At 34.3% G+C, this 25,164-nt stretch overlaps 1 protein-coding gene across 1 annotated transcript in view; it reads right to left on the bottom strand.

Moving 5' to 3' along the window:
- LOC142342711 (F-box and WD repeat domain-containing 11-B-like) overlaps positions 1-25,164 on the bottom strand; it is a 192,004-nt gene that overhangs the window by 57,659 nt on the left and 109,181 nt on the right. Inside the window, exon 2 of the mRNA XM_075394228.1 lies at positions 123-222. Within this exon, the coding sequence (XP_075250343.1) occupies positions 123-179 (57 nt within the window). The 5' untranslated portion in view covers positions 180-222. The remainder of the gene's footprint in view (positions 1-122; positions 223-25,164) is intronic.

Genomic DNA, 25,164 nt, shown 5'->3' with positions numbered 1-25,164 from the left:
TTATCCTCCATAATACCCTCCATTGAGTGAACGTGTATCAATGTCTCGTAGGAGTAACATAACATGGCAGTTGATTAACCTTAAAGAAGTCTAAATACATCAAAAGAGCATAAGAAGCTAACCTCAAAATTATTAGAAAGTGGCTTCAGATTGTTCGTTTTGAAGTCTATGTTAGCCATATATCCGATACGTCTCAATCAACTGCAAATCTGCATCACATCTGAAAATACATGAATAATTATCAGGTTCCGACTTCAACCAAATTACAATCAACAAAAATAATCAGCAAAAACCAGTGCGAAATGCAATTTGAAAAAAATGGCCCTGTCAATTATAGCCGTCTGTATATTATCCTAATCTATTTTGTCTCCCCAAAGCTTCGTGGGCATATAACTTTTACGACACCGCCTCCCCCTGTCACCCCTGCTATTTTTTACATATCAAAGTGATATATAACAACATATAAATTGTAATTGAGGGCCAGTGTGATCTTTTCCGTTTGTGCCCACCCCCAGTACGTTATGCCCCCCCCCCCCCCCCCCAGGAAGAGCACCTGGCATTACATAGTAAAAAAAATCCTTTAAAATATGGCACGTGCTGTTGTTGTTGTTGTTGGGGATTTAGTTTTCACTGAGGGGATTTTCGTCTCAGTCGTCGTCTTAGAAAATTGTCCTATTATTTCTGCAGATCTGACAGTCACAGCATAGATGCCAGCTACAGATGTTATTTTCGTCGAATCGCTCGTTTACAAAATTCCACATGAAATTTAAAACTCGATTTTTAAGGCCTTTTTTCGTATTAAATTCAATGTATTTTTCTATTCGATTTGCTAGTCTGCATGTACGGAAAAAGAAATCATTTCTAGCCTTTTCAGTTCTGGTTTTCGGGAGCTTGAATAATTCACTTGTTCTCCCTTTTTCTGAATTTTGTTTCAGCATTGGTAAGAAGCTATCGTCTTCTGTCAATTTCGGGGGGGGGGGGGGTTGCAAATAATATGCACACACTAAGCTGGGGGGCACAAACGGAAAATATCCGAACACTGAATGCCGAAACATAATATACACCCATTGCGACAATATTACGGCAACAGTAGTAGTAATAGGCTTTTTGATTTCCAGGGGCATCTTTCTTCTCGATTGAATGTTCATTTGTTTGTACAGTTCTGGTGGTATCTATTAGTGAGTTTTCCGTAGGGGTTGCATGAGCCACACAGGCATAAGATTCTCCACGTGCAAGATGTTTTCTCGTTGTAACATTCAACAAAATATTGTCAATAATGTTCGTCTGGGAGCTCTTGTTCAGCTTTACATTGGTGTACTCTGCATGTCGAGATAGGATATTGTAGAGAATACTGTCACGTCTGACGAAGTTCTCGTCGGATTTTCTTCTTCGGGTGCTGTTCTTTACGCTGACCCTGTCTGGTTGACTCGTTTTCATTTATAGTCAGCAGTGCTGAGGGTTTAACATCAACTCTGCCGTTAAGTATCATTTGCAGGTAAAGTACATCATTCAATTCAATGTAAAGGGATACTGGTAGGAGATTGCAGCGAACTAGCCTGTCATTGTAGTTGTCATGTACCCGGAGAACCAAACTGTAGCGTGCTTTTGAATTTTTTCTAACTTTTTCAGAGAGCTGACGCTGGGATGAGAGGCATGAGAGCAAAGTGAGGATTGGCATGACATAACTTCTGTAGGCATGGATTTTGAGCTGAGTGTTACAACGTGCCGAGACATTCCTTCTGATATTAAATAGGGCTCTTAGGGATTTGTTCGATCTAGTAGTACAGTTTCCAGTCCAGCTCAATGAGTTACTTACTAGGAGATAATTGTGCTATAGGCAATACCATCTCAAATTTATCGGTTTGATTCCCAGTTTGTCACATATTTTCATCGAATATGTGAAAAAAGTCCAATTAACCATAGTCTATAGCAGTGATTTTTAATAAAATATTGATCAGTTAGATTTTCTAACTCTATGGATTTTGCAGCTCAGGCTTCAACTGAGGGTTAAAAGTTTTACAGAATCCACAAATTCAAGAAGTCGAATCATCTTCGTGATAGCTTCTATGGCAAACGATTTTGTGTAGAAAACTGTCTAAAACCTTTGTCGATAATCTGCAATTTTACGTAACTATTATTTTTTATTTACAAAACTGGAAAATATAAAATCTGGTCAAAACACAAAACACACGATCAACATACAGAAGTAGTTTATGAACAGCAAATCAACCATGAAAGCACATTTAACAGCATCCCTTCAAAAAATTAAATTTCAACAACTTTTCTCCTCCTTAATGCCCTAGAACTGATGCAGAAGATAGGCTCCTTAGACTTTTTGTTGTGATAAACTTATTAAATGATAAAACAATTACACTTGCATGCAATAAATCATCTGTTCTGTAAGTAGTGTCATGCTGTTTTTTTGGCTAGTGCTGACGGCGCGATGATTATCTCCTTTCAAGGTGCGAATCTAGCGGACCTAACCAGAACCCTCCAACAAAATGGAATCCAAAAAAATTAAACACTACAACTGTAATTGCTGCGTTAATGATTATGACGCAGATGCGTTAAGGAAAAATATAAAAAATGACCAACAGTACTAGTATATTTGCAACAAACTTCGTTTGAGAGCAATTAATAAACAGTCTTTGAAAAATTTCATCCTCGTTTCGTATTCGTCCCTATTGGTTCAACAAATAATCTTTCTTGGAAAACCAGGGACACCAGCAGTCCATTTCAGAAAGAACTTAAAACGGTAGTATACTATTAGTAGTATACGGTAGTATACGGTAGCATTCTGCGTGACAACGCCCTGATTGCCGTTCCTTTTGATAAGGGTGTAGGGTTTTGGGTTATGAAAAAGAGCAATCTTGCAGAAAACTGGAAAAAGTTTTAGACTGCGAACAGTTCAGAAAACTTGAAAAGGATTGTGAAAATATCGTAATGAAAAAATGAAACAGAACTAAACAAAGAATTTTGGGATATGAGGAAAAAAGGGAAGACACCGGTTATGGCTTACGAAGCTATAAGGTCCAATGGTGCGCAACTGGCAAAACTGTATGTATTGGCTAAAGTACACAAAAAAGAAATCCCTCAGAGACTTGTTCTTTCTACCCGGGAAGTTGTTACCATAAACTTAACAAGTTAAACTTAAAATATTGAAGAGGCAAACATAGAAACTAACACCAATGACGCACGAAAGACTCTGGAACAAATAAAATTTGAAAAAGACGATTCAAATCCCATTCCAGTGAAGGAAGCCATTAACTTTGCCCTGCAATTGCTTTATGCTAGGGACGATAAACCAGACATACCTAGAACAACACTGAAACGTCTGCTTGAATTAGCCGTGACCAACGTGCATTTCAAATGCAATAAAAGCTGGTACTGTCCGAAAGACGGGTTGGCAATGGGTGCGTCCTTGGCGGTGATTTTGGCAAACATTTGGACGAAATCGTGGGAGCCACAAATGAAAATACGGACACCTGAATGTAAAACCAACACACAATCTAGCATTTGTCGCAATTGTTAACACCGTGTGCCAGCACGTTCCAGGGGTGTTGAGTGTGAAGTTTGTAATAGTTGGTTCCACGCAAAATGTCAGTAAATCAGTAACACAGAATATGATATCATGGAAAACCAGTTCTGAATGTGCTCATTCTGTCTTGAAAATGATCAGACTGACATTAACCAATCGTCCGAAACTAAAGTTTTTCTAAGATATGCCGACGATATTGTGAAAACAGTTAGAAGTGACACAAAGAGCTGTTAGATGCGGTCAATAACCTTCATCCAAATCTCCCATTTACATTAGAAAAAACAGATGATAAAAACAGTTCGCCATTTCTGGACATGTCAATCAACGTACAAACGGAGGAGAACATTTTTTGCACATGGTATCAAAAACCATCAGATACTCGAACAATTCTGAACTATCGTAGTTGTGCAACCCTACAACAAAAGAAAAGCATAATACAGGGAACAAAACACCGCCTGTTCCGAGCCACCAGCAATTGGGAAGCGTTCAATGAAGCATAGACAAAAAATAATGAATTTTGGGAACGTAATCAATATCCTAGGCATTGGGTAGGGAATATCGTCAAGGATACAATTAACCAGCTGCGAATGAAAGAACAAAGAAAAAGACATAGTTATAACGCGGGTGTAGCCGTAAAACAACAGGAATATACTGAGAAACAACAATTTGTATTGCAGTACAGAGGCAACATCTCTAATGACTTTGTAAAGAAGTTGAACAAAATTCATCCTGTACAGACGATTTTCACCACTCGGAAACTTAAGAGCTGTTTACATAGCCTCAAGTCTAGCTTTGATAAGGATCTCAAATCCCACGTGGTTTATGAACTCACTTGTAATGGATTCAAATCCATCTATATAGGGCGGACATGCCAACATGATAACACAAGGGTTGCAGAGCATGCCAAGGCAGATTCACCGATGGGAGTGCATGCAATCGAGTGCAACGGTGATAAAACAGCTTTCCAGTGGAAGATATTAGACCAATCCATCAAACAATCTAAGTTAATGACACTAGAGGCGCTCTATAAAAAAACATTGAAACCAGTCATCAACACGCGCGACGAAAACCGAACACGAGAATTGACACTGAAAGCTTAGTTTGGAGATGAAAATCCTACTTGAAAGACACGTTAAGAAACGAAAACTTCAACTTTACAATTGAACAAAACCAAAGTAAGTTTAAAGCAATATATGTAGGTTTTTTTAATAAAAAACATGTCGATATACATCTGCTACATCAAATCAAAAAAGTGTTTTTACTCAGATAAATATGTTTTGTAGATACGATTGTAGATATGTAAAAATTCGTTTTCAATTTCCTTGAATGATTGATTTTAGTGATTTGAATTTTATTCTCTGGCTTTTCATTTTATCATTTTGTATTGTTTATAACCTGACGATGAACTCAGAGTTCGAAAACGTTCGTAGGAAAGTTTTAAATTGACAATTTTTTTTTAAAATCTTGACTATTAGATGAGTATTTCCACTTTAAATTTTCAAAAACACGTAGATCGGTCTTTTTACATTCTTAGCGTGAAATAACAATCAACTAATTCTGCCACCAAACTAGTAATTTTTCTGTATTGAATTGCAGCGGTTGAAATTTTCTGGCACCTAGGAAACCGAAAAACAACCCGACTAAAGTACGGGCAAATTACTCTGTAAAAACAGGCCAGACTATGTAAATCAGAAATTAGCCTAGATAATTTTTTAGACGTGCAGAAAATTCCGACAAAAGAGGGGTTCAACCCTCCGACCTCAGGTTTAAAATACTGAAACACTGACAACTCAGCTATCAGGGCCTTCTGCTTGCTTAAATAACAACCGCTTTTGTCAGCGACAAACTTCCGATTACGAGCAATTTAAGTCACGCAAAATTCAAGAAACGTGGAAAAATACTCAAGAAGTGAAATTACAAGAATTATCTCGAAACCGATCAAGAAATAATTTCGCACAGAAAATGCACCTTTACAAAAATCACTTCAAACTTCCTTCGAAACAATAATCATCAGCAAATTATTTACAAACTAAAACTAAGTTCTTTAAGATGCAGAAAATTGTACTGTGTTCGCAAATCAGTCGAGTGCACGCTAAAAAAATAGCCAAGAACCTTTAACAAGTGGGAAGCGTCATAATCTAATTTTTGTGTGCTATGTCAACGACATATTTTGAGACCCAATCAGCAAAATATCACAAAATATGCTTTACAGTTAATCAGAATATTTTTAATATTTACCAAAATTTTCGGTTTTTGAACGTTCTTTCATACCAACTGGAACAATAAAACCTGATTGTAATTAATGGCATCATTAATTTCAGATTAACAAAAAAATAAACAGGACAAGAAATTACAATTTTAGCATTTTTTCGATGCAACGAACGCCAAAATTTTGCTATTTTCAAAAATTGTTTATCACTCTCAAGTGTACAATTCTTGAATCAACTACGTTCAATTCACGCAAAACTAACAAGAATGCAAATCTCAAACAAAAAAACCTTCAAAAAATTTGCTAGAACTACAACCACATCGGATCGCATCACAATCTGCAGATTATCTTTTCACTTTTTTCAAGACGAGCAATGTTTTGACGTGACGGCTTTTGCTTATCATCATTCAGCTTGATAACTGTTCACAGATTCATCAAAGAGCGCAAAAGCTCCAATTTTTGTTCAAACGAGAAGTCCATCACTTCGCTCAGACGTTCTAGGGCATTAAAAATGCGATTACTCTTCTTTTGAAAATAATTGGATGAACGTTGGAAATATGCAAGCCCAGTTTCATTAGAGTGCTCTTGAATGCGTCATCCCCTACTGGTCATTTTTCAAACGAGTCAATAACGGAGGCTCGGTGATGTCCGTTTGCTTATAGTCGTTTTAGCCCTCATCCTTATTATTAACCTAAGTGCCTGCAAATGAAGTAGATAGAGAACTTTGAAAATGAAGCAAAGTTATTGATTTGAGGATGCTTATAAATCCAAAAACACGAACAGACGAGTATAAGAGTATACCAGTAAGATTATTTTTTAAATTTCAATAGCTCTGACAAAAAACGGCAAAACATAAGGAGAAATCAAGTTAAATTAATTTCTCAAGCAGAAAAAAATTTTTCATAAAGCAAAGGCCAAACTTTGCCAAACCACAAAATATGAGATTCTGAATTGCAACTCTAAACAAATTTAACCCAAACAAAAATAATTGACTAATGGCTGGAATATATTACATTTATAAAATGGCAGCCTTAGATTTCTTATATCAAAATGAGATTACGTATGCAAAAACGAGCAAGCAGGAAAATAATTGAAAAACTTCGTTTTTCTTCGAAAACTAGCGGAGATAAAATTAAAAAAGTAATCACCACATGCTGATGAAAAACAAAATTTGCTGACGAAATGAATTCTTATAAAACGTACTCCAGTACGTTATGCTCCACCAAGAAGAGCACCTGGCATTACATAGTAAATCAGCCTGTAAATTATGGCACGTGCGGCGGGCGGGGGTTGCAAATAATATGCACACACTAAGCTGGGGGGCACAAACGAAAAATATTCAAACACTGAAAGCCGAAACATAATATACACCAATTGCGACAATATTACCGCAGTTGTGCTTTAGGCAATTACATCTCGGTTGAGTTTTTCGGTTTGATTCCTAGTTTTTCACTTATTTTCCTCGCATATGTGAAAAAATCCAACTAAGCATAGTCTATAGCAGTGATTTTTAATAAAACATTGATCAATTAAAGATTTTCAAACTCTATGGCTTATGCAGCGCAGAATTCAACTGAGGGTTATAGCCTTTACAGCATCCACAAACTCCAGAACTCGGGTCATATTCGTGATTACTCCTATGACAGAAGGCTTTTTGTAGAAAACAGTTGAACACCTCTATCGGTAATCTGCAATTCTACATAGCTATTAAAATTTGTTTAAAAAATGAGAACAATATAAAATCAAGTCAATACAAAAAACACAAAATCAACATACAGAAATAGTTTACGAACAGCAAATAAACCGTGAAAGCACATTTAACAGCATCCCTTCAAAAAAAATTTACATTTCAACAATTTTTCTCCTCCTTAATGCCCTAAAACTGATGCATAAGATAGGCTCCTTAGCCTTATTATTGTGATAAACTTATTAAATGATAAAATAATTACACTTGCATGCAATTAATCATCTGTTCTGTAAGTAGTGTCATGCAGTTTTTTTGGAGAATGCTGACGGCGCAATGATTACCTCCTTTCGAGGTAAGAACTTAGCGAACCCAACTAGAACCCTACAACAATATAGAATCCAACAAAAAAATTACACACTATAACTGTAATTGCTGAGTTAATGGTTTTGACGCAGATGCGTCAATGAGAAACTCACAAAATGACCAACAGTACTAATTTAATGGCTATAAACTTTTTTGAGAGCTATTAAAAAACAGTCATTGACAAATTTCATCCTCGTTTCTTGTTGGTCCCAGAAACCATTGTGTCAACAAATAATCGGTATTCAATAAGCAATCAAATTATTGATCTAAATCAATCTATTTCAAAAACTGTTTGCTATTTTAAATTGGAAAACCAGGGCCACCAGTAGTGCGTTTCAGGAAATACGTAAAACGGTAGTATGAGTTGAGTAGTTCCAGCATTAGCTGAGTATTTCCAGCTTAAAATTTCCAAAACACGTAGATCGGTTTTTGCATATTCTTAGCGCGAAATAACAATCAAGTAATTCTGCCACCAAACTGGTAATTTTTCTGTATTGATTTGCAGCGGTTGAAATTTCATGGCACCTAAGAAACGGAAAAACAGCCCTACTAGTGCCGGTTAAATTGTTCTTCAAAAATAGGCTGGATTATGTATTTCAGAAATTAGCTTAGCTAGTTCTTTAAACTGCAAAAAATTTCGACAAAAGTGGGGTTCAACTCCCCAACCTAAGGTTTAAAATAATGAAGCACTGACCACTCAGCTATCGGGTCCCCGTGCTTACTTATACTACAATCGCTTTTGTCAGAGACAAACTTAATTTCTGAATCAGAGCAATTTAAGTCACGCAAATTTCAAGAAGTAAAGCGTGGAAGAAAAGTTACTCGAGATCTAAAATTACATAAAAATTATCGAAAATCACACAATTAACATACAGAAGTAGTTTATGAGCAGCAAATAAACCATGAAAGCTCATTTAGAAGCATCCTTTTAAAAAAAATAAACTGCAACTTTTCCCCCTCCTTACCGCCCTAGAGTTGATGAAGGAGATAGGCTCCTTAGACTTATTGTTGTGATGGTTTTATTGAATGATAAAACAAAAACAATTGAAAGCAATAATCATCTGTTCTATATGTAGTGTCATGCCGTTTTTTTTGAAGAATGCTGATGGCGCTATGATTATTTCCTTCAGAGATGCAAACAAAGCGGACCTAATCAGAACCCTCCAACAAAAAGAATCCAACAACAAAACACGCACTATATCTGTTTTTGCTGCGTTAATAATCTTGGCACTAATACCTCTTCAAATAAATGGAGAAACTTGAAAAAATGACAAACAGTACTTACGAAATTGCTACAGTCTTCGTTTAAGAGGTTTTAATAAATAGTCATTGACAAATTTCATCCTCGTTTCATGTTCGCCCCAAAGACTAGTGGGCCATCAAATAATCTTTTATCAATAAGCAATCAAATTAATGGTCTAAATCAATCTCGATTAAAAATTGTTTGCTATTTTAATTTGGAAAACAAGAGCCACCAGCAGTGCGTTTCAGGAAAACTTAAAACAGTAGTATACTTTTAGTTGAGTATTTCCAATTTATATTTTCAAAAACACAAAGATCGTTTTTTGCAGATTCCTAGCGCGAAATATCAACCAAGTAATTCTGCCACATTCAAGTGATTTTTCTGTGTTTGCAGCGTTTGAATTTACATGACACCTAAGAGTCGGAACAGTTACCCGACTAATGCCGCGCAGATTGCTCTCCAAAAACAGGCGGGACTCTGTAATTCAGAAATTAGCCTAGATAATTTTTTCAACCTGCAAAAAATTCCAACGAAAGAGGGGTTCAACCCGCGACGTTAGGTTAAAAATACTGATGCACTGATCACTCAGCTATCACTGCCTTGTGATTACTTTTTTCGTTTTGGTCAGCGACAAACTTAACTTCTGAATAAGAGCAGTTTAAGTTACGCAAAATTCAAAAAATCAAGCGTGGCAAAGTTACTCGAGAAGTGAAATTACAGAAACTTTCTCAAAACAGATCAAGAAATAGTTTTGCACAAAGAAAAATTGTTTAAAAAATTACTTCAAACTTTGTTCAAGTGCAATAAACATCTGCAAATTGTGGTGAACCCTTTTTTTCAAAATAACCTTAAATTTTACCAGTTGCAGAAAATTGTTGTAAGTTCGGAAATCATTTGAGTGCACGCTAAAGGGATAACCAAGCGCCGTTAACATGCAAGAGGCTTCAGTTTTTCATTTCCGTTTGCTATGTCATCGACATATTTTGAGACCCAATCTACAAAACGTCATAAAATAAGCTTTACAGTTAAAACAAAATTACTTTATTTTTTCACCAAAATTTTTACTTTTTGAACTTTGTTTCATGCTAATTGGAACAAAAATCCTCCTTTCATGAAGTGCATTAGTAATTTAACAAATGTTCAACAAAATAAACAGGACAACGAGTAACAAACTTAGCGTTTTTTCAATACAACGCACGCCAAAATTTTGCTATTTTCTAAAATTCAATAATCACTCTCAAGTGTGCAATAAAAAACAATTTTGAATCAACTACGGCAAATTCATTCAAACATTACAAGAAAAAAAAGTTTAAAGAAATTAAAATCCTTCAGAAAAATTGCTAAAAAAACAACCACAAAGGATCTCATCACAATCTGCAGATTACACTTTCATTTTTGTCAAAATGGGCAAAAATCTTAGGTTGCGGCTTTTGCTTAGCAATATTGTATAGGTAATTTTACACAGATTTATCAAAGAGCGTAAACAATCAAAATGTTTTTAAAACCAAAAGTCCATCACTTCGCTCAGACATTCTCGGGCCTTAAAAATGCGATTACTCTTCTTTTAAAAAAAATTGTAAAAATGCTGGAAATTTGCATGCCCAGTTTCACTAGAGTGCTCTTAAATAAGTCAAAAATTACTGTTAATTTTTCACAAGACTTAATCATGGAGGCTCGGTGATGTCCACTTGCTCACTCTTTTGACCCCTCATCTTTATTATTAGCCTAAGAGCCTGCAAGTGAAATAGATACCAATCATTGAAAATAAAGCAGAGTTATAGATTCGAGGATGCCTATGGATCCAAAAACTTGAACAGACAAGTATACAAGTAAGGTTAATTCCTAAATTGCACTAGCTCTGACAAAAGCAAAAAGAGAAGTCAAGCTAAATCAATTTTTCAAGCAGAAAAAATTAATTTAAAAAAGCAAAGGCCAAACTTTGCCAAACCGCGAAAAGTGAGATTCTGATGATGAAAAGCACAATTTGCTGATGAAAAGACCTCTCAAACAGCATATACAAAAATTGGGAAATTTGTAATAGAAATCATTAGGGAAAGACGAAAAGTAACAGCAAAATCAAACTGTTTGGAAATCTAAAAGCGTTGAAGAACACGTAACTGTTTTATATAAAAATCTTTAACAATTTTATAGCGTTCATTGCTAAACAATAACCCCATAAAAAGTGAAAACGTTATGTGAAAAAATACTATTGTTAAAGGTATCAAACCCCATCAATTCATGTTGACAAAAATTATACTAAGGGTTTCGACCAAAATAATACAACAGCTTTGTTGGAAAGCAAACGAATATATGTTTTAGCAATTAGTGACGTTAAACCTAATGAAAAACAACTATATATCAAAAACTGTTGACCATTTCAATTGGACCAAACGAGAAGACAAAAAAGCAAGGGATATGAAAAACAGCAACTGAGGGTCAGATTCAGAAAATACAATTTAATATAGACGTCAGCAATTGAAAGAGCCGCCAGTATCTAATATTAGACATTACTTAAAAGCGCTAATTGAATCTAAAATATCACATTACAGAGTTGCCAAGATCTACTTTTTGCTTTAGATTGCAATTTTTTGAGAAACCAGAAAGACCGACAACTAAGGCAAAACTCAATATTTACGTAATTTTTTCAAACACTAAAATATAATCCAATAGCGCTATATTGAAGAAACCGCAATAAACCCAAAGTTGCGACAGATCAACTTAACGTTAAAACAGCTTGACAGTTTTGCTTGGGATTAGAGGCTCAACTCCCTCTTGTACCATTTTTTGAAGATTTTTTGAACAAGTTATGGGCAGTGCTCATAAAAATTATTAGTGGTTCAAGCATAAAATGTCGAAATCTTTTGTCGATAATCTGCAATTTTACGCAACTATTAATTTTTATTTACAAATTTAGAAATGTGAAAAATCATGCCAATACACAAGACACACAATCAACATACAGAAGTAGTTTATGAACAGCAAAAAAACACCGAAAGCGCATTTAACAGCATTCCCTAAAAAAATCAAATTGCAACAACTTTGCTTCTCCTTACCGCCCTAGAACTGATACAGAAGATAGGATCCTTAGCCTAATTGTTGTGATAATTTTATTAAATAATAAAACAAAAACATTTGCAAGTTGACAAGATCTACTTTTTATTTAGATTGCAAATTTTTTTTATTTTGAGATACCAGAAAGATCAACAACTATGGCAAAACTCAATATATCCGTATTTTTTCAAACATCAAAATATAAAATAATAGCGCTGTGTTAAAGGCACCGCAATGAGCCAAAAGTTGCGACAGATCAACTTAACGTCAAAACAGCTTGACAGTTTTGCTTGGGATTAGAGGCTCAACTCCCTCTTGTACCATTTTTTGAAGATTTTTTGAACAAGTTATGGGCAGTGCTCATAAAAATTATTAGTGGTTCAAGCATTAAAAGTAACTATTTATTCCGAGTGGACGATCTGACGCAAAAAAGGATTAATTATGAGAAAATTTCTGGCAGATTGCCAGAAAATAGCCAAGATAGCTTCGTAGACTTGCAGTTCCAAAACGATAGTAAAAGAGAGACGAAAAAGCAGACATTTTTCTCTAATTGCTGAGTGGTTTGTTTTATTATGAAGCTGTATAACTTATTGTTGCTCTTAAATAACCTTCAATCAAAGTGATATACACTCACTTGACTTTATCTTTTTGAACTTCGTTCAATAAAAAGCCAATTTCAGAGTGAGGAAGTCATTTTTGGGAGTAAATTAAGTCACCTGTGACAAAAAAATAATTACACGAGTATACAAGTAAGGTTATTTCTCTAATTGCACTAGCCCTGACAAAAACAAAAAAAAAGTCAAGCTAAATCAATTTATCAAGCAGAAAAAAGCAATTTTATAAAGCAAAGGCCAAACTTTGCCAAACCGCAAAAAATGAGATTCTGATGATGAAAAGCACAATTTGCTGATGAAAAGACCTCTCAGACAGCATATACAAAATTTGGGAAATTTTTAATAAAAATCATTAGGAAAACACGAAAAGTAACAGCAAAATCAAAATGTTTCGAAATCTAAAAGCATTGAAGAACACGAAACTGTTTTATATAAAAATCTTTAACAATTTTATGGCGTTCATTGCTAAACAATAAGCCCAAAAAATTGAAAACGTTATGTGAAAAAATACTACTGTTAAAGGTATCAAACCCCATCAATTCATGTTGACAAAAATTATACTAAGGGTTTCGACCAAAATAATACAAAATTTTTGTTGGAAAGCAAACGAATATATGTTTTAGCAATTAGTGACGTTAAACCTAATGAAAAACAACTATATATCAAAAACTGTTGACCATTTCAATTGGACCAAACGAGAAGACAAAAAAGCAAGGGATATGAAAAACAGCAACTGAGGGTCAGATTCAGAAAATACAATTTAATATAGACGTCAGCAATTGAAAGAGCCGCCAGTATCTAATATTAGGCATTACTTAAAAGCGCTAATTGAATCTAAAATATCACATTACAGGGTTGACAATATCTACTTTGGATTGCAATTTTTTTGAAAAACCAGAAAGACCAACAACTAAGGCAAAACTCAATATTTACGTAATTTTTTCAAACACTAAAATATAATCCAATAGCGCTATGTTGAAGACACCGCAATGAACCCAAAGTTGCGACAGATCAACTTAACGTTTAAACAGCTTGGCAGTTTTGCTTGGTTGTAGGGGCTCAACTGACTCTTGTACCATTTTATGAAGATTTTTTGAACAAGTTATGGGCAGTCCTCATAAAAATTATTAGTGGTTCAAGCTTAAAAAAGTAACTATTTATTTCAAATGGACAATCTGACGCAAAAAAGGAATATTTATGGGAAAAACTCTGGCAGACTGCCAAAAAATAGCCACTATAGCTTCGTAGAATTGCAGTTCCAAAAAGATAGTAAAAGAAATACGAAAAAGCAGACATCTTTCTTTAATTGCTGAGGGGCTATTTTTTTGATTATGAAGCTGTTTAATTTATTGCTGCTCTTAAATAACCTTCAATCAAAGTGATATACACTCACTTGACTTTATCTTTTTGCATTTCGTTCAATAAAAAGTCAGTTTCAGAGTGAGGAAGTCATTTTTGGGAGTAAGGTAAGTCACCTGTGACCAAAAAAATAATTACACGAATGAACCAAAAAACTCGCTCCACAAAGAGTGAGAAATGACGTCAGGCACGCAATTCAGTTGAAATTGCATGAACGAATGAAAAAAGCAGAGTTGAATTGGCCATGACGTCATATGGTGGTAACAAATATCTTGACGACAAAACAAAAAAAAGCAGGACACGTCCTGAGGTACAATTCAAAGATTTTTTATTCACTAAACAAAAGATAGGCCTCATAGGGACTATAAGTGAACTGGGAGACTGAATTTTAAAAAAATCAGATCAAAAAATTAAAAAAAAATCAAAATTAGAATGCAGCATGTGATTAAAAAATTACTAGCTAAAAAGTGAAATTTGGTTTAAACAAATACACAAAAATTGGGAAATATTAGGCAATAACTGAAACTTAAACTTTTTAAATATCAAAGTGATATAAAACAACACATAAATTGTAATTGAGGGCCAGTGGGAGTGGGACCTTTTCCGTTTGTGCCCACCCCCATTTCGTTATTTTCCCGGCGGAAGAGCACATGGAGCACACAGTGAATGGTCTTGTAAAATGTGGTAAGTGAGCCGGGGGGTTGCACATAATATGCAAACCCTAAGCTGGGGGACACAAACGGAAAATATCTAGACACAGAATGTCGAAACATATCATACACCCATTGCAACATTATTACGACTGTTGTGCTTTAGGCAATGCCAAATCAAATTTATCGGTCTGATTCCTAGCTTGGCACATATTTTCCTCGCATATTTGAAAAGAAATCCAACTAAGCACACTCCATAGCAGTGATTTTTAATAAAACATTGATTAATTAAGGATTTTCAAACACTATGGTTTTTGCTGCTCAGGCTTCAACTGAGGGTTAAAAGCTTCACAGCATCCACTAATTCAAGATCTCGAGTCAACTCCGTGATAGCTTCTATGAGGAAAATTTTGTGTAGAAAAATGTCGAAATCCTTTGTCGATAATCTGCAATTTTACGCAACTATTAATTTTTATTTACAAATTTAGAAATGTGAAAAATCATGCCAATACACAAGACACACAATCAACATACAGAAGTAGTTTATGAACAGCAAAAAAACACCGAAAGCGCATTTAAGAGCATTCCCTAAAAAAATCAAATTGCAACAACTTTGCTTCTCCTTACCGCCCTAGAACTGATGCAGAAGATAGGATCCTTAGCCTAATTGTTGTGATAATTTTATTAAATAATAAAACAAAAACATTTGCAAGTTGACAAGATCTACTTTTTATTTAGATTGCAATTTTTTTTGATTTTGAGATACCAGAAAGATCAACAACTATGGCAAAACTCAATATATCCGTATTTTTTCAAACACCAAAATATAAAATAATAGCGCTGTGTTAAAGGCACCGCAATGAGCCAAAAGTTGCGACAGATCAACTTAACGTCAAAACAGCTTGACAGTTTTGCTTGGGATTAGAGGCTCAACTCCCTCTTGTACCATTTTTTGAAGATTTTTTGAACAAGTTATGGGCAGTGATCATAAAAATTATTAGTGGTTCAAGCATAAAAAGTAACTATTTATTCCGAGTGGACGATCTGACGCAAAAAAGGATTAATTATGAGAAAATTTCTGGCCGATTGCCAGAAAATAGCCACGATAGCTTCGTAGACTTGCAGTTCCAAAAAGATAGTAAAAGAGAGACGAAAAAGCAGACATTTTTCTCTAATTGCTGAGTGGTTTGTTTTATTATGAAGCTGTATAACTTATTGTTGCTCTTAAATAACCTTCAATCAAAGTGATATACACTCACTTGACTTTATTTTTTTGAATTTCGTTCAATAAAAAGCCAATTTCAGAGTGAGGAAGTCATTTTTGGGAGTAAGTTAAGTCACCTGTGACCAAAAACTTAATTACACGAATGAACCAAAAAACTCGCTCCACAAAGAGTGAGAAATGACGTCACGCACGCAATTAAGTCACGCACGCACGAAAAAAACAAAGCAGGACACGTCCTGAGGTACAATTCAAAGATCTTTCTATTGACAAAACAAAAGACTAGACCTTATAGTGACTCTGAGTGAACTGTGAAAATGATTTTTTCAAAAATCAGATCAAAAAATTTAAAAAAAATCAAAGTTAAAATGCAGCATATGATTAAAAAATCACTAGCTAAAGAGTTAATTTTGGTTTAAACAAATACACGAAAATTGGGAAATATTAGGCAATAACTGAAACTGAAACTTTTTTCATATCAAAGTGATATAAAACAACACACAAATTGTAATTGAGGGCCAGTGGGATCTTTTCCGTTTGTGCTCACCCCCAGTACGTTATGCTCCCCCGGAAGAGCACATAGTGATACATAGTGGGTCATCTTGTAAACTATGGCTGGTGAGCCGGGGGTTGCAAATAATATGCACACACTAAGCTGGGGGGCACAAACGGAAAATATCCAAACACTGAATGCCAAAATATATCATACACCCATTGCGACATTATTACGACAGTTGTGCTTTAGGCAATAGCAACTCAAATTTATTGGTTTGATTCCTAGTTTGACACATATTTTCCTCGCATATTTGAAAAGAAGTCCAAACAAGCATAGTCTATAGCAGTGATTTTTAATAAACATTGATCCATTAGGGATTTTCAACCTCTATGGTTTTTGCAGCTCAGGCTTCAACTGAGGGTTAAAAGTTTTACAGCATCCACAAATTCAAGAACTCGAGTCATCTCCGTGATAGTTTCTATGGCAAAAACTTTGTGTAGAAAAATGCCGAAACCCTTTGTCGATAATCTGCATTTTTACGCAACTATTAATTTTTATTTACAATTTTGAAAAAATAAAAAATCATGTCAATAAACAAGACACACAATCAACATACAGAAGTAGTTTATGAACCGCAAAAAACCATGAAATAATGTTTAACAGCGTCCCCTAAAAAATAATTTGCATCAGTTTTGCTTCCCCTTACCGCCCTAGAACTGATGCAGAAGATAGAATCCTTAGCTCAATTGTTGTGATAATTTTATTAAATAATAAAACAAAAAAAATTGCCTGTAATTAAGATTCTCTTCTATATGTAGTGTCAAGCCGTCTTTTTGAAGAATGCTGACGGCGCTATGATTATTTCCTTCAGAGGGGCGAAACTAGCGGACTTAACCAGAACCCTCCACCAAAATAGAAACCAACCAACAAAATACGCACTATAACTGTAATTGCTGCGCTACTAATCATGGCGCAAATACCTTATCAAATAAATGAAGAAAATGAAGAAATAAATGAAGAAATGACCAACAGTATCATGCTATATAATTGCTACAATTTTTGTTTGAGAGCAATGAATAACAAATTTGTTGACAAAAGTCATTGACAAATTTCATCCTCGTTTCATTTTCGTCCCAAAAGCTATTGGGTCAACAAATAATCTTTTTTTCAATAAGCAATTAAATTATTGATATAAATCAATCTTATATAAAAATTGTTTGCTATTTTGAATTGGAAAACCAGGGCCACCAGTAGTGCCTTTCAGGAAAAACGGAAAACGGTAGTATACAATTAGTTGATATAAAGTATGGAAATAAATCAATCTCATTTATATTTTTGTTGCTGTTTTGAATTGGAAAACCAGGGCCACCAGTAATGCGTTTCAGGAAAAACGTAAAACGGTAGTATATCATTAGTTGAGTATTTCCAGCTTAAATTTTCAAAAAGACGAAGATTGGTTTTCGCAAATTCTTGGCGCGAAATAACAATCAAGTAATTCTGCCACCAATCAAGTGATTTTTCTGTGTTTGCAGCGTATGAATTTACATGACACCTAAGAGTCGGAACAGTAACCCGACTAATGCCGCGCAGATTGCTCTCCAAAAACAGGCGGGACTCTGTAATTCAGAAATTAGCCTAGATAATTTTTTCAACGTGCAAAAAATTCCAACGAAAGAGGGGTTCAACCCGCGACGTTAGGTTAAAAATACTGATGCACTGATCACTCAGCTATCACTGCCTTGTGATTACTTTTTTCGTTTTGGTCAGCGACAAACTTAATTTCTGAATAAGAGCAATTTAAATCACGCAAAACTCAAGAAGTCAAGCGCGGAAATTTATTCGAGAATTGAAATTACAAAATATTCTCGAAAAAATGTCCAGAAAAAAATTTGCACAAAAAAACAAACGTTTATAAAAAACACTTCAATCTTCGTTCAAGAGCAATAAACATCTGCGAATTGTGGTAGACCCTTATCTACAAAGTAAAACTAAGTTATGCAAGTTGCAGAAAATTGTAGTGTGTTCGCAAATCAGTCGAGTGCACGCTAAAAAAAGGTAGCCAAGCGCGGTTAACAAACGGGAGGCGTTATTTTCTATTTTTCGTTTGCTATGTCAACGACCTTTTTTGTGACTCAGTAACAAAATCTCATAAAATAAGCTTTACAGTTAATTAGAATTATTTTTATCATTTACCAAAACTTTTGGTTTTCGAAGGTTCTTTCATACCAACTAGAACAATAAAACCTGCCTGTCATTAAAAGCACAAGTAATTTCAAATAGTAAAAAAACAAACGGGACAAGAAATTACACACTTAGCATTTTTTCGGTGCAACGCACGCTCAAATTTTGCTATTTTCCAAAATTGCTTTATCACTCTCAAGTGTACAATTCTTGAATCAAATACGTTAAATTCGTGCAAAAATTACAAGAAGGCAAATCGCAAACTAAAAAACCTTCAGAACAGTTGCTAAAAATACAACCACATCGGATCGCATCGCAATCTGCAGATTATCTTTTCACTTTTTTTCAAGATGAGCAATGTTTTGACGTGACGGCTTTTGCTTATCAATATTCAGCTAGGTAACTGTTCAAAGATTCGTCAAAGAGCGTAAACGCTCCAAATATTTTTAAAAGGAGAAGTCCATCACTTCGCTCAGACCTTCTAGGGCATTAAAAATTCGATTACTCTTCTTTTGAAATTAATTGGATGAATGTTGGAAATAAGCAAGCCCAGTTTGAATAGACTGCTCTTGAATGCGTCATCCACCACTGCTCATTTTTCACACGAGTCAATCACGGAGGCTCGGTGATGTCCGTTTGCTCAGTTTTCTTCCCATCTTTATTATTAGCCTAAGTGCCTGCAAGTGAAATAGATACCAAATTCTGAAAACAAAGCGGAGTTATAGATTCGAGGATGCTTATGGATCCAAAAACCTGAACAAACGAGTATATAAGCAATGTTATTTCTCTTTAATTTCACTTGACCTGACAAAAAAAGGCAAAAACAAAAAGAGAAATCAGGCTGAATCAATTTCTCAAGCAGAAAAAATTAAATTTAGAAAGCAAAGGCCAAACTTTGCCAAACTACAAAAAATGAGGTTCTGAATTATTATTCTATACAAGATTAAGCCAAACAAAAAATGACTAATGACATTAAAATATTACTTTTAGAAAATGGCAGCCTTAGATTTTCACATTTCAAAATAAGACTACGTATGCGAAAAAAAGAAAGCAGGAGAATAACTGAATAACTGATCGTTTTTATTCGAAAACAAGTAGCGTTTAAATTTTAATAACTAATCACCACATGGTGATGAAAAGCACAATTTGCAGATGAAATGACTCCTCATAAAACATACACGAAAATTCATAAATTTTAAATGGAAATCACTAGGACAACACAAAAATTAACAGCAATCTCAAAATGTTCTCGAACTCTAAAAGCGTCGAAGAACACGTAAATATATCATATCAAATTCGTAACAATATCCGAACATTCAGAGTTAAAAATAAACCCAAAAAAACTGAAAACGTATTGTGAAAAAATAGTTTTATCAAAAATATCAAACCCAATCAACTTATGTTGACGAAAATTATGCTAAGGATTTCGACCAAAATATTAAAACAGCTTTGTTGCAAAATAAACCCAAAATGTTTTGACAATTATTCATGTCAACCTCAATAATAAAGGAAACCATATATCAAAACCATTGACCAGTTAATACCACCTAATATTTGAAAGAAGGGAGCACTGTTTCCCAATTGGACTAAACGAGAAAATGGAAAAACCCAGGGATATGAAAAACAACAACTGAGGGTAAGATTCAGAAAGTACAATTTCCTATAGACGTCGGCAATTAAAAGAACCGCCAGTATCTAATATTAGGCATTACTTAAAAGCGCTAATTGAATCTAAAATATCACATTACAGAGTTGACAAGATCTACTTTTTGTTTAGATTGCAATTTTTTTGAGACACCAGAAAGACCAACAATTAAGGCAAAACTCAATATTTACGTATTTTTTTCATACACCAAAACATAATCCAATAACGCTGTTTTGAAGACACCGCAATGAACCCAAATTGCGTCTGATCAACTTAAAGTCAAAACTGCTTGACAGTTTTGTTTGGTAGTAGAGGCTCAACTGAGTCTTGTACCATTCTATGAAGATTTTTTGAACAAGTTATGGGCAGTGCTCATAAAAATTATTTGTGGTTCAAGCTTAAAAAAATAATTATTTTTTCCGAGTGGGTGATCTGACGCATAGGAGGCTTAATTAATAGAAGATAGCTCGCAGATTACCAGAAAATAGCCACAATAGCATCGTAGATCTGCAGTTTCAAAAAGATGTTAAAAGAAAGACGAAAAAACAGAAATTTTACATTAAAGGCTGAAAGATAATATTTTGATTATGAATATGCATAACTTATTGCTGATTCGTACTTGGACTTATCTCTTTGAATTAAATTTGAAAAGTCAATATTAGAGTGAGGAAGTCATTTTTGAGAGTGAGGTAAGTCAAGACTGACCAAACAAAAATATGATGACAGGAATGAAACAAAAAAATCGCTCCACTAAGAGTGAAAAATGACGTTACGCACCCAATTCAGTTGAAGTTGCTTGAACAAATGAAAAAAAAGCAGAGTTGAAGTGGTCGTGACGTCATATGGTCGTAACAAAGATCTTGACGATAAAATAAAAAACAGCAGGATTCGTCCTGAGGTAAAATTCAAAGAGTTTTTATTGACTTAACAAAAAATTAGACTTTGTAGGGACTATGAGTGATCAAACTCACCACTTCAATTTTACTTCAAAAAACATGAAAATGTGTGCACAGATCTTAAAAAAGCCGGAAGAATTCCGGAATTGACTCGAACTGGAAATCCACTTAAATGCCACCTAACTACTCATCAGACAAACATGCCCATTAATTATGATTATATTGAAAGAAACCATAAAACAAAAAAAAACACGAAAATCGAATCTGCTAAAATACAATAAAAAATCTGATCAAATTTTGGCATATATTGAGATTCCGAAATAACTACCAATATTACTTCATCAAAACAATTGGTACCTACTAAAACAACTAAAAATATTTTAAGCCGAATCGTGAAAAAATGGGCTCCTACTAACAACTTGGACTAAAAAAACTGGAAAAAAGTTTAAAAATTTCTCAATATTACAAGAGCAAACAAAACCAAAAAAATTCCTTTCAGCCAAAAAGGTATACAGATGCTCGCAAAACAATAAGCAAGTCATATAAGGCCATGAACTTGACAAAAAACATAAAAAAACGGAAAACTCCGAAAAATTTAAGAAAAATAGTTTTAATTTTTGCCATTTTTTGCCATATTTCTCAACAAAAAAATGCTTCATATCCAGAAAACGGTTATCATTTGTTATCTGAAATTTTCTCAAGTGAAAGTTTTCTTTTCAATACATTGAGGCAATAAAACGAAACAATCGTCAAAAATAGCAAAAATTAGCTTAAAAATCAGCGAAATACATGAAAAACCTCTGATTTTGCATAAAATTCAATCCATTTTTCAGAAACGTTCAAAACAACTACAGAAGCCAGTCCAAAAAACCACTAATGAAACCAGCCCAAAATGATATCAAAATCAGAGTTCTTAAAATACAGAATTCTTTTTCCCACCTCAAATTCTTGCTGTCTAGAAATCATCAATATGAACAAAAAACCACTCTCTTTTTGCTCCACTCAACACATCAAAAAAAAACAAACATTATTCAGTTGTATTTTTCTTTGTTTTTTCTGGACATGCTACTATGCCCGGAATAGGTGGGCTAATGTAATTATAACTACATTTGATGCACAGTTCTTTTTACTTTATTTGAAAACTCAAACGCTTAAGGCGGTGTCCATTTTTTGATTATCCTCCATATTTGTAATCATAACTATTTTGAATATTGTTATTAATTTTATTATTAATTTGGCTTCCACAAAAGTGAGGACCGCTTCCGTAGGATAAATATATATATATATATATATATATATATATATATATATATATATATATATATATACACTATTTTACTAGTTTAAGTTTGTTAAGTTTATTGAAATTTAGGATCGTTATTTTTTGCAGACACAGATAATTGTGATGGAACACAAATTTTTGATGCTGAAATAAATATTGAACTACTTTCACATCGTTTTTAAGATTCGATTTTTGAGTTCGATCAGTTGAAAGAAATTAACACTTGAATCAACGATATTCGCTCTTTATGTGGTTCAATAGTATAAATTTGAACGTTGAAATTCTTTTTTGATTTCAGGTAACACGAAACGAAAACTTTACTCTCTTTGCACAATTCTAATATGCTCGCTGATGTTAAACGCATTATGATTGTCCCCCAATTTTGATAGCCAGAGAAGATCTGTTTACAGAGGTAAGGCTCAGTAGGATCCATTACGAAATTTTTCCATGAGATTTTTCTAATAGTTTCATGTCAGACTTTGAAGTCATATAACAGTTAGATCCATAGATTAAGATTGGAATAAGCGTACTCCTATATAGATTTAGTTTTGTAGTTACACTCAAGAGATATGATGAGTTTCTTTTATTTTGGTGGAAAATTTCATTGGCTTTACGAGTCCACAATTCTGCAATTTTTTCCCAGTTCAAGCGACCATTGATGCAACACCGGACTTAGTCTCGACTTCTTATTGAAAATTATGTACTGTTTTTTCGATAAAATGAATCTGATGTTATTTCGGGAACTCCAACGCAATATTAAACCTAAGCCTTGTTTGATGCCGTGTGCGTTTCCAAGATTTTCATTATATATTAATTTAAGATCATCAGCAAAAAAGACGTTGGAATTGAAAACAGTTTCAGGTAAGTCATTAATTAAAATAAGGAAAAGTAGGGGTCCAAATTTTGAGCACTGATGTACATCCGAGGTGACCAGCGAACTATTTGATTTTAAATTTCCAATTTTCACGTATTGCAGTTTTTCGCTCCGGTAACTCTTTGAGATCTTGAACAGCTTACCGCCTATTCCAAAACTATTGATCTTAATTAAGAGTATTCCATGATAAATTTGGTCGAAAATTTCGGAAAAGTCAAAGAGAAAAGAGCTATTTTCTCAATTGTTCTCAGAACTGAATTTGGATATTTTACCTCTGTAGGTGATCATTTAAAGAAAAACTGATCTTCTTTCACAAAAATCGTTCTGTGAATCAGTTATGAGTCCATTGAAAAATTGACAATTGAGCCAAACAAAAATTTTTCTAGATTTTCGAGACAATGCATAAGAGTGTTACATGACAATAATTTACCACATTTGGTTTTGATCCTGATTCCTGAGGACAACTGCAATCAAGTTTTCAGGCCCACATGACTTTGATACGTCTAATTGCCCAAGAATGTAAACTACTGCTTCTTCCGTCACAGTAAAGGTATTCAACCTTCTATTCAATCAAATTATGTTTGAAGAGCGATGACATGGTGAACATTGAACAGAAATCTTTTTTAAGAAGAGCAGAAATAATTTTTCAGCATCACAGTTTGCTACGTTTTTGTTCTATTTAAACTGAGGCGGACCTGATGGTCTTTTCTGTAAGCTTTTAAAATTTTTGCACTTGGCATGAGAATTCCGTGAGTTTAAATGCTTTGATTCTTATTTTTTCTTGTCTAGTTTTACGGCTTCTGCTAGACTGTTTCTCGACGTTTCTATCTTAAGTCTCAATGAGTCATTATCGGCTTTTCTGTAAAAAACATGGAAATAATAAAAAAATTTTCTTCGGTAACCTTATATTGGCTGGCTATTTAGAAGATCGACCCTGAAATTCGTTCTCACAAACTTCTTTTTACTTCTTTTTGCACAGAAAAAAATTTTAAAGCCAATAATTTCGATTTTGAGGAATTGGATGAGCCTCAACTCTGTATGCGGAGACATAAAAGGTAGAAAGTTGCTTTCTTAACTTGAAATATTTCATTTTATTAATACGTTTTCTCGAAGTAACCTAGATCTTTGAATAATGAACCACCTTCCCTCATATCAGTTTTGCTCCTTCATCAGAAAACTGGATCAAATTTTCAATTGGATAGTTTTTAGGTGGATTTGAATCAGCAGTTTCGAGGTTGCTACGTGACAACGGAAATCAACCATAATTAGGTAGAACCAACACCCAATCAGCGAGGGTCTAGAACAACTCTAACTTGTCTACCTTGCTGAAGGGGTTGATAGATAGTCCTCAGCATGCAATAAATCTTCACCCACACAAACTCAAGGAACTCAGAGGAGTATTCCCTTAAGGTCACCCAGAGCCGGTTTTCCTCTTAAAATCAAAACAAGGTTAGTTGTCCTAACTACTTGAAAAAATTTGCTCCTGAAAGACCAAGTTGTGTAGGAGCTATCAATTTCTACCCCAACTGATGGCCATGTCGCGCAAAAAGGTCATGCACTTCAAAGACTAGATGCTTTTTACATGTGCTTTGATTCTCATCATTGAGTTGTACATCGTCCAGACGGGCGCAATTGAGAACAGAACTGGACTTTTCAAAGAAACAACAGCTCTCAAAAAGAAAATCAGTAAAACCAATCCAATTATGGTCGGAACTAGGTGAACCATAAACAAAGTAAACAAAACACAAGCCAAAAACAAAATAAAAATCAGATAGAGGAAACTGGATTCTAATTGTGATTCAGCGGAACCCATCAGGTCCAATTAAGAACAACGACGTTAGCCAGCAATCTTCA

Source organism: Convolutriloba macropyga, chromosome 7, assembly GCF_964194025.1.
Source record: "Convolutriloba macropyga chromosome 7, txConMacr16.3, whole genome shotgun sequence".
Classification (NCBI taxonomy): Eukaryota; Metazoa; Xenacoelomorpha; order Acoela; family Convolutidae; genus Convolutriloba; species Convolutriloba macropyga.
This window is presented reverse-complemented; position numbering and strand designations above follow the sequence as displayed.